This window comes from Prosopis cineraria, unplaced genomic scaffold, assembly GCF_029017545.1.
Source record: "Prosopis cineraria cultivar Desert tree isolate PC_DT_omini unplaced genomic scaffold, ASM2901754v1 PC10, whole genome shotgun sequence".
Taxonomy (NCBI): domain Eukaryota; kingdom Viridiplantae; phylum Streptophyta; class Magnoliopsida; order Fabales; family Fabaceae; genus Prosopis; species Prosopis cineraria.
In genome coordinates, this window is record NW_026555341.1 from 23,704,010 (window position 1) to 23,715,255 (window position 11,246).

The 11,246-nt window shown below is 33.4% G+C and overlaps 1 protein-coding gene across 2 annotated transcripts; it reads left to right on the plus strand.

Moving 5' to 3' along the window:
* Window positions 1–4,902: 4,902 nt before the first annotated feature.
* Window positions 4,903–9,360, plus strand: LOC129322657 (chromatin remodeling protein EBS-like). Of its 2 annotated transcripts, none has more exons than XR_008596273.1 (5): window positions 4,903–5,277; window positions 5,415–5,757; window positions 5,854–5,922; window positions 6,878–7,027; window positions 9,034–9,360. XR_008596273.1 is itself a non-coding variant. In XM_054968974.1 (5 exons), the coding sequence occupies exons 1-5, from the start codon at window positions 5,205–5,207 to the stop codon at window positions 9,058–9,060; spliced, it is 651 nt and encodes a 216-aa protein (XP_054824949.1). In that variant the 5' UTR covers window positions 4,905–5,204; the 3' UTR covers window positions 9,061–9,360. The 2 variants fall into 2 exon arrangements, 1 of the variants encoding a protein (XP_054824949.1); XM_054968974.1 differs by having other exon boundaries at window positions 4,905–5,277; window positions 6,889–7,027.
* The last annotated feature ends 1,886 nt before the right edge of the window (window positions 9,361–11,246 follow it).

Below are 11,246 nucleotides of genomic sequence, written 5' to 3' on the forward strand. Positions count from 1 at the left end.
CACAACACTTTAAAGGTTTTAGAGTATTCTTTATTAAGCTAATTGTCATTACATGTTGCAAATCTGGAATTCAAGGATTATCATAAGGGATTCTAACTTGAGTTCATCATCTTATTCATTTACATCAACACATTCAAATCAAAAAAATTACAAATATCTAATTCCTAGCAATTTAGATAATAGCAGAATCATATCTTCATTCCTTTAATTTGTTGGCAATTGAACCATAATGCATTGCTTTCTTGGGAGATGACCTAGAATGCTCCTAATTACATTCTAGTTTTATTTGATAGCCTAAAGCAACTTAGGGTTTCATCAATTGGTGCTGTTACTGGGGAGCAATTAGCCATATAAATTGTTTCATTTGCTGTTTTTATTTTGTGTTCATTTTTGTTAAATCTAGAATTTGTGACTGTGGTGGCTAGCTCGTGTAATTGAGCATTTGATCTCTTTATTGATCTTGTTTGCTATTGGATTTAGCCATTAAGTCATTGATTTTGGACATGAGTTCCAAAACTGTCAAGGTTAGCTCAAGTGCCCGCAAGCTGTGAGAATTTGCTCTGCTTAGAAATTTTGCATGAAATTTGGACAGGTATAATTTTAACTAGAAATATCATTTTGAGCTAATTCTTATTTCATTGTGTTCCTAATTATCTTAGAAACATTTTTTTCTATTGGACACAATTGCTAATTCAGCCATTAAGTTGGTTGAATTTTTACTTGGCTGAAATAGGGTTCACTAGAATTTCCAGTGCTGAAGACCCTAATTCAAAAATATATTGGGAAGAATTGACTATGAATTTTTGCTTGAAAATTGGACTCTATAACCTTTTGTGTGTTGAAAGTTCCAGGTAAAAATTTCAACTCAATTTGATTTAGGATCAAAGAGTTGTGTACTGAACAAGCACATAAGGTCCACTGCTTACTCCCAGTGACACTCCAGGTAGACAGGGCTAATTTTGGATAAGCATATTTCTTTCCCTGCTTAGAATTTTTTTTAGAAAAATTCCTACATATAATTCAATGTTTTAGCTTTAATTGTTAGGTTTTAGTTTTTACTAATTTTGTCCTTTTCACTTTCAAAAAATTTTTACAAAAATACTGCTTCAGTGTATTTCAATTCTACCAGTTTTCAAAATTTTTGCCTATTTTTGAATTTTTTATTTTTCTTCGGTCCAATGCTATTTTTGTGGTGTTCTGAGCTTTATATGTCTTGTTACTTGTAAAGAACTTGGTGAAAATTATATTGAATTTAGAGATCAATACTTAGAGTTCTTAACATCTTCTCTTCCAAACACAATAGTTGATAATTCTGTAATCTTGGACAGGATGGCTGATAGATTGCATGCTAATGAACATGAAATACCTACTAGGAGGAGTATTAGAGAAATGGTAGCACCCACTGACACATTTAGACCTAGTGGTTTGTTTTTGAATTTACAAGAACAGAATGAGTATGAAATCAAATCTTTACTAATTAATGCTTTGCCAAAATTCCATAGCTTTGCAGGTAAGGATCCTAATAGGCATCTTCAAATACTTAAGAGGGTTTGTTTAACCAAGAAGCCTCCCATAGTAAACTTGGAGAATTTGATGCTCAAGGTCCTCTTTTTTACTCTTGAGGACAAAGCAATCACATGGTTCAATACTCTTGCCACAAGGACCATCAATTCTTGGGTGGAGATGTGAAATTACTTTCTTGAAAAATATTTCTAGCAACCAAGTATTCTCAACTAAGGAAGTAAATCATGGAGATTTAACAACAGCCTCAAGAATCTCTTTATGTGTATTGGATGAGGTTTTTAGAGTTGCTTGCAAAATGTCCATACCTAAATGTGGGCAAGGAGTTCCTCATTGATTATTTCCATGTGGGGTTACAAATTCATGACAAAGAGACTATAGATGCTGCTGCAAATGGTTCTCTATTAGATCTTCCACCAGATGATGCATGGACCTTGTTGGAAAAGCTTGCAAATAATAACCAATAATATATCTCAAGAGATGCAAGGGGTGTTCACCAAGTGGGCCAATTTTCTATAGCTAATTCCTAATTGGAGAATATCTACTCTTAATTGGATTTTCTCAAGATGTCTTTCTCCAATCCTCCACAACCTCAAATTGCTTCTATGTCCAATGCTCTAGTGGCTCCTATTTGTGGTATATATAATTCCATAATACATGTCACCTCTAATTGCATGCATGCTTAAGATGTTGGGGCTGTGCATCAACAATAAAGGCCCTACAATTATCAACATAATCAAAGGGCAATAAACAATTTTGAGGCTAACTATTAGAGCACCTATAACCCAAGTTGGAGGCAGCACCCTAACTTTAGCTATAAGGGTAACCAAGAGATTGTGCAAGCTAAAAATTCTCAAGCGATCCATATTCAAGATGGTAGGGGTGATAAACAAATGTGTTCCTACCTTAAGAGGACGGGTGATGCTATGTTTTCTATAGGCCAAAAGTTTGATTTTCATGTGTCTAAGGCAGAATTGAAAATGGACATAATGCTTAAGAGACTAAATAATCTTGAATCAAAATAACAAAGCACTGATTTGGTGGTGCAACAATTTGGGAATTCAAATAGCATTAGCGAAGCTCAAGTAAGTGAAAAGCTCCCAACTCAACCTATTATCAATCTAAAGAGCCTTAATGCAATTGAGTTGAGGAGTGGAAGAGTTCTTGAAGCCATTCCAAGTGCCCCAAACCATGGTGACAACAAGCCTAATGAGTTTGTTACAAGAAATTCTCAAATTTGTGAAGGAAGCCCACTCTCTCTTGATTCTCCACGTGATTCTACTTGATTCTCCCCATTTTCTAGAATTAGTTGCTTAATTTTAATTCCATTTTCCAGCTGAAAATTAGCCATTTCAAATCTGAACTTTTCTTGTTTTTATCACCATTTATTTTGGTTTTATCACCTTCACATTATTCACACATACATAAGCCTAGTTTTCAGATTAGGGCCTCATAATTTAGATCCCATTCTCTCTCTTTAGCTCAATTTTCTCTCATTTTCTCTCATCTTCTTGATTCAGTTTTCATGCCATCTTCTTCATCCTTTCAAGTCCAGATTCATTTCGTCTCCTTCTTCCTTCATTTCACGTCCAGATCTTTAGCTATTTTCCTCTAAATTTTCATCCATTACACTCTCCTTTCCATAATTTCATTCAGCACACACCAATTTCAGATTTCATCTTCATCTTCATACATTCATGGGGCTTCTCAAGTTCTGATTCAAGTGAAGAGGAAGAGCATGAGTGACTGATCCTCTTTTGATCTTCAAGGAAGATGAACCTGTGGTTTGAGTATTTCATATTTGCCTTCTTAATTTGTAATTTCAATTCTGCAATTTCTTCTATTTTCTTTCAAGGATTCAAAATTATTGTTCAGGTTGGATTATGATTTTGATTCCAATTACATGTTAGATTGAAGTTGTGGATGTTAGATTGAATTTTTATATTGTGTTTCAGTTCTGAAATTTATGAATTTAATTGAGTGTTCTTGAATGCATTCATATGTTCTCGATGTTTTTGTTCAGATTTCTCCATATTTCAAGCTAGATCCATATGTGTTTATATGAATTTGGTTTGAGAAGTTTTTTTGCCACTTAATTTGGTCTGAATTGAATAGCTATGAACAAGGTTGAATTACATTGTTAATTTCACTCCACTTGGCTTAGATTTATAGTAATCATTAAATGCAATGTTTCACAACACTTTAAAGGTTTTAGAGTGTCCTTCATTAAGCTAATTGTCATTACATGTGTGGTTGCAAATATGAAATTCAAGGATCATCATAGGGGATTCTAACTTGAGCTCATCATCTCATTCATTTATATCAACACATTTAAATTAAAAATTACAAACATCTAATTCCTAGCAATTTAGATAATAGCAGAATCATATCTTCATTCCTTTAATTTATTGGCAATTGAACCATAATTTGTGTACATTGCTCTCTTGAGAGATGACCTAGAATGCTCCTGATTACATTCTAGTTTTATTTGATGGCCTAAAACGACTTAAGGTTTCATCAATGGATGTCATAAAATGTAACATCTTTTTATGGATTACAAATAATGTTCTTTTTTAGTTTGTAGTTAATTCCATTCAGAAAGGTTAATGGATAGACATTTATATAGGACATCATAAGCAGAAGACATCTTCATGGGAAACCTAATTAAGAATTACTTGATTTATAATCTATAGAAAAAATAAATACCTATTTGGATAATCCTCAAAAGTACATTCAAATCACATTTGAAATATACTTTTGCTAAATCCAATAAATAGTTGAATATTTTAAATATATTTTGTCAAATATAAATTAAAACCCAAACAGGTACTAAATTGAAAATCATATCTTAGGCTTGTTTTCAAGACCACCATAATTTGTCTTGGGCTTGCAATGACTGAGCAACCATGTTGGCACCAAGCATGGCTGCTCAAAGGTGATAAATCTCATCAAAAACACAATTCTTTCTTTTTTCCAACTTTCACTGCTCTTCTTCCCCTTCTTCTTTTGTCTCCAGCCTGATACTTCTTCTGTATAACTGTTGCACTTGTGCTTCTTTCCAGCTTTCCTGTTTATTTACACAGAGGAACAAGTAACATCAACAGAAACAGAATGGCTGTGCCAACCATTTTTGAGTGTTACATGGTAAGCAACACTTTAAGCACTTATAAATTCATTTTTATTCATAAATTTAATTACGGTAAAAACCATTTTTATGAACAATGTGTTTTTTATTATTGTATTTTTAAAAAAATATATTAGCAGTTGAGATTATATAATTATAATTGTGTTTTGTTTTCTACTTATTTTCTTTCATGGTTCAGTTTCAAGAGTAAACAATTTTTTTCCTTTAAAAATTGGGGAAACATCCTCAAATCCTCAAGCACAGGTCGTGGATCTAGGCAAAAAGGGGGAAAAAATCGTCAAAGGAATAAACTCGGCAAAGGACATGTGTGCCCGGGAGGAAAAGAAGGCTTAGCTTAACGTCAAAAATCTAATAACACCGTTGATAATGAACATCAAGACCGTGTTGTATCGATTCTCGAATCACTGGTGAACTCAGGCGAAGCGTCACGCTTGCTCGTGACTCTGACACAGCACATTAATCTTCAGTTTCAACCTTAGGGTTCCTCTGTTCTTCTCGCCAAAATCTTAGGGCTCACAATTCATACATTTCCAAGCTTATGGCGAAAACTAGACCGGGAAGAAAGGACTTGGACTCCTATACCATTAGAGGTACCAACAAGATCGTCAGAGGTAAATCGCTATCTATTTCTTCTCACGAAGTACCCAGTTCTGTTTCTATGTTAAAAATCGTTCCTTTTGTGATTTTCTGGTCTTTGATTTCCAAGGATGTGCTTTTGTGCTTTTTTTTTTTTTATTTTGTTGGGCAGCTGGAGACTGTGTACTGATGCGACCTTCCGACACCAGCAAGCCTCCGTACGTGGCTCGCGTGGAGAAGATCGAACAAGATAATAGGAGCAACGTTAAAGTTCGGGTGAGATGGTATTATCGGCCGGAAGAATCGATTGGAGGACGCAGGCAATTCCATGGAGCGAAAGAGCTGTTCTTGTCGGACCATTATGACATCCAAAGTGCCCACACCATTGAAGGGAAGTGTATTGTTCACTCTTTCAAGAACTACACTAAACTTGAGAATGTAGGAGCTGAAGATTACTACTGTAGATTTGAATACAAGGCTGCTACTGGGGCTTTCACCCCAGACCGTGTTGCTGTGTGAGTTATTTTTGCTTTCTTGTTGGAATTAGGGTGTTTGGAGAATTGGATTACAATAACCAATGGGTTTCTGTTGATTTGGTTTGCATATTGAAGGTATTGCAAATGCGAGATGCCTTATAACCCGGACGACCTCATGGTGCAGTGTGAGGGGTGCAAGGATTGGTAAAATCATTGTATTCTGCTTCACTTTGCCCATTATTAATGTATTTACTCACTTTTTGTTTTCTTGATGTTCAGATCTTATGAGTAGTAGTAAGATATGTTATTTACTTGGATGAAGTCATTGGATATGATTTTCCATCCCTGCAGAAGGAGCCTGGAGTTTTAACATGCTGTAAGGTCAATAAATATTGATCCTAAAACATAATTGAACAATGATGATGATTTTCAGAGCTAAAGACTTCTATTTTGAGAAGATTTTAAAAGATGGCTTGAACAAGTCATATGGTACATTAATTTTGATAATTAATCCTCCATTTTGGCATGCTAAAGTTTTGCATGTTGGAACTACGAATTCTATATCTCCCATCTATTGTCTTTGTATTACGAGTTACGACTCTGAATTTTGTGATGTTTCTTTTCCCGTATACAAGTTAGCTAATACAAATTAAATGATTCATTTGCTTAATCTTTACAATGATTGGTTTGGTGTAATTTTGAAAACTTTGCTTGGATAAGTTTGTTAAAATCCATGCAAGGTTGGGGGTGTAGATATAGTGCATACGTTAATTAACACTACCTTTTATGGTATGATGCTTTGATACATTGCAAGATTGTTAGATTTCTAGAATGTCCTGAAAATATTACTTTTGCCATTGCAAATTATAAGAAACTTTTAGACAAAATCTCTCATACCAATAAATTTTATTAAATACACTTCATTTAATATATTGAAAAGAGAGAGGGATGAGAATTAAATATATAGAGAGAAAAGTTAATATTGGAATAAAAGTATCTATTTAATGAAATCTTAATTTTCTCAAAATGTCTAGTTTGGGACGCTGAATGTCTCTCAAAAGTGTTTCATAATTTGGGATGGAGGAAGTATTATTTTAGTTTTTGATATATTTTTAATATCTCTATATGCTTTATCAAATACATATTTCAATCTTTGTAGGTTTCTTGTAGGTATCATCCTGCTTGTGTGGGCATGACTATTGAAGAAGCCAAAAAACTGGACCATTTTGTATGTTCTGAATGTTCATCTGATGATGACATGAAAAAACCCCAAGCTACATTTTCTGTATCACCAACATCTGATGGCAAGGTGAAACCTGCCTGCATCCTGTCCCTTATAATTTTATATACCCCTTACTTTTGCTTCTATTTATCTTGTTTCTCTAACATATTCCTCACACCACCACCCCGGGAGAGGTATAGAGAAGTTGTGAAAATATTGGCAAGGAACTGATGGCTGGTTCAATGTTTGGTGTATCATTCGGAGATTAATGGAACATTTTCTTCTATAGTGTGCTCTCAGGACTGTTGGTCTTGAATTTGATAATGTAGCGCAGCTGGTCTCTGCATTTATAAGATTAGAGTGCTTGATTTGTTCTTGTATAGAAATTTAATTTTTCATGTCATTTCAGTTATTTATTTCAGGCAACATGTTTCATAAGACACACAAAAACAAAATTGGTAAAATCAATAATTTACCAAACTTGCACACTAGTTCATTAGCCAATCATATTTTGCTATGTTTGTATTCTCAATACAGTGCCCAATTAATAGCCATTGTATTTTTCAGTTGAATACGTACAGTAAACTGATTTATTTTTTTTTATTTTCCTTTTTTGAATAAGCAAACTGTAATTAGTTGGGGCTGTGTGTTTGTCCAAATTAAACAAATGAATGGGGATGACAATGATACCTCTGCACTGTTGAAATATGTTTTCATGTCTTCCAATGTTTTGTTAAAGCATGTGTGGCGGTTTTAGCTTCCTTTCATTATTAAATTTGAATGTGACTAGATATAGCTGCAATTGTTTTGTCCTCATGAGCTTTTCGCTTATTGTTACTATTTGACATGGCAGGCATAGATTTTTGTCTTGCTCAAGCTGTTCTTTTACTAAGTTGATCTGAACAAATTCGTTATGTTTTCCATCACCTAGCCTTGTTTGCAAATTCCTAAATGGGAAAAACTATAAAACTCTGGTCAAGCAAATTTCTCCTGGGTTAACCCTTATTCCTCCAATCTGGATTCAGTTGCCTCTAGTTTTTCCCCCCTTCTTTATGAACTTTTTCATTATCACTGAATTTGCTTGGCTGATAAAATATTAAATTGTGTTCTCATGTGTCGGGAAATATGGAATAAGTTTGACTAAATTGTCTAACGACATTTCTTTCTATGCTTTGATTAGTTTGTACTGGTAGACCATCTTTTGAGTCTTTTAGGGCCAAGAGATATAGTTTTAACGTGTATTTCTTTGATTGTCATGACTTTTCAGAAATTATCTTTTAATGGTTGAAACTACATGCTATTGACATGCTTGTTCAGAGGTTCGGTTTGATCCATATGATACTTGTTTTATGGAGATGGGGCTAGGCTGAAATTTATTGGAGGTTAAATTGGTGATTACACTGCTTGTTGCCAACTATAAATAAATTTAAAAATGTGATATTTGAAGGCATGGTAAATCAATCAATATTTGACCATTTTTGTTCTTGGTGTTATTTGGCCTACTTAAGATCAATTATTTTTAGTGCCGTTGCATTAATTTCAAGTGGCATTCCTTCTTTAGGTTAGTTTATGGTATGAATGGGCTTGCATTTCTTTATGCTAGTGATTAAAGTGCGGAGTTGGAATTCAATGATGTCATGTCTTTGATTTTTATAAGATGAGAATTTGCATGTTTTAGTTTCTGTGTGCATTTGCGGATAAGTGATTTTTCTTTTAATAAAAAGATGTCAGAAGTTTTTTCTGCAGGTAGTACCACCTTCAATTGACCTCCTTTCTGGATGCATCGTTCTGTGCACATATATCACTTCCTATTTTGGTCCGTTGAATTGTGCAAGTGTTTTCCGCAGAAGCATTTTCCTTTGAATACATAAACTCCACCCATTAGTGCTGTCTTATCTTTTGTGGGAAGAAATGAGAAGAAAGGAATACATTCCTCTCAATCATTCATTTCACTTTACCTCCTCCTATACAGTGTCTGGATTTAGAATTCCCATTTATTTGGGAGTATAAAAGGCTCTCAAATTCTTTCTTTGAATTCCCAATTTGGGTTCTGTTTGTCATTACTAATTGCTCAAATTTCTATGAATTGGCAGGTGGAGCCCAAACGGCGGAAGAGATGACCGTTGCAGGGACAAGACTGTCAAAAGACATGGAGGCTATGAAACATGCTATATATTTGACTCTTGTGTATGTACCCGTGTTCATTACATCCTTAACATTCGATAACGTCAAACCTTTAGACTTTGGAGTACCAGGAAATTGCCACCCCCAGTTTAAAGTCTATTGGTCTCTTATGGTCCTTCACTGTACTATGCTGACCAAAAACGCTGGGTGATATTTGATGTGATCTTTATTTTCTCTTTTCTGTAAAGATTTCTTCTATTCCAATTATTTCGACCGGAGTTGGTAGTTTTGCGGCATGGGTTTGATGACGAGAGATAGGTTGTAGGTTATCTCTTTCAATGATTTTGCTTCGTTTGACCCAAAAAAAAAAAAAAACCCAAGAATCTCTTTTTCTATCATTTTTAAGTGGATCCTAGTTGCAGTTTTGACTCGATCGGAAGATGTGTTGTTAATGCTGACTAATTTAAATTTATGTGAAGAAAAATCCAATAACCCCTATCATTTTTAAGTTAGAATTATTTCTTAACATTATTATGTCTGATGCTTATAATCCACCAGTAGAAAATTAGGAGGGACATCAAAGGGCAAAAAAATAATAACGAGGAAAACGAGGTGAAAAGGACAACATCTGTTGACGTCCGCGAAGTGGACAAGTGATATTTTCACAGGCTTACAGGTCCATATATGTGTGCACTTGATTATGAGTATAGCTCCGATAAGCATGATTTGTGGTTTTGATGAGCTATGAACCATGCAGAGAGTGATACAAATTACAAAGAGAGAAATAATGCTCATGCAGAGAGTGATACAAATTACAAAGAGAGATACAAATTACAAAGAGAGAAATAATAAAGGAAGAACGACGTATAGGTCTAATGAAATTAATTAATTTAAATTAAATCTTAACTAATTTTAAAGACTTAAACTTTAAGAATTCGTAAGTTTAACTTTTAATTTTATAATTTTATTATGATAAATTTGTAACTTATATTTTAAATTTTAATAAGAAAAATAAATTTATTTATTCTTTCTTTAATCATGTTAAAATTTAAAAAATAAATTATAAATTTATTATATTGAAGTTGTAAAATTGAAAATTAAATTTATAAATTTATGATGTTTGACACTTTAAAATTGATTGATACCTATTTAAATTAATTGATGATTGGTCCCCTTGGACTTATCTATCATTCTCCCAATAATATAAGCACAAGGCATGACGTGGGCGTTGTTGCAGCACTATGATAGGAAAGCTTCCATTTTGTTTTGCTTTGGTGGGAATGGATGTGGCATTTGTGTATGTGTTGCGTTGTGTGTATTGCATGGGAGGGTTGACGAAGCCTTGAGACTTGAGAGCACGTGCAAGGCCTTTAGTTAAGTTGTTAGAAGCCTTAGCCTATATATAGCTAATTTCTATGTATGCCTTTTCGGCTTTTTTTTTTATGTCAATTAACTTTAGCGTCTCTCTTACTACTACTGTATCTGTATGATTAAAAACTGGCGTTTATTTCTCTGTTCCACGTAGGTCTTTCCTCTTATAGCATATTCTTAGGTTAATATATATTATATTTATTTATATATGCAATTAATATAAGGATAAATTGGTCCCGTGGTCGAAAAAGAATCTTGTGCATAATATAACACAAGAAAATATTAATACTTGCACGCACGCACGCACATCTCCTCAGAATGATCGGTCGTACCATCATATCAATCCATCATATGCTCCTTTTCAAGATCAACACATGTAGTTTTGTTTTAATTTCCTAACATTTATTTATTCCAACGTTACTTTTCAGTAAAAGTTATTTATATATATATATTTCCATTCAAAATTAGAAGACAATTTTTTTTTACTTTTTTCATGTTTAAAATATAAGGCATTTTGTTATTAATGATTTTTTTTAAAATTGACCTTAATAAATCTTTGAAATTAATGAGATTTTTCTATTTATTTATTTGTGATTAAGTTGTCCTGTTGCTTAAGGAGAGATATGAAAAGAGTGGACAATTTTAATGATGTTAATTATTTTTTAGAAATAAAAATTAGTTAAAAATATTTTTTTTGACTTTGAATGGAAGGAATATTATTTATTTTGTTATCTTTAGATTCATAATAATGGTAAGTGGCACTGGGAATAGTAGAGAACCTGAATGTCTACATTTACGAACAGTGCTTCCC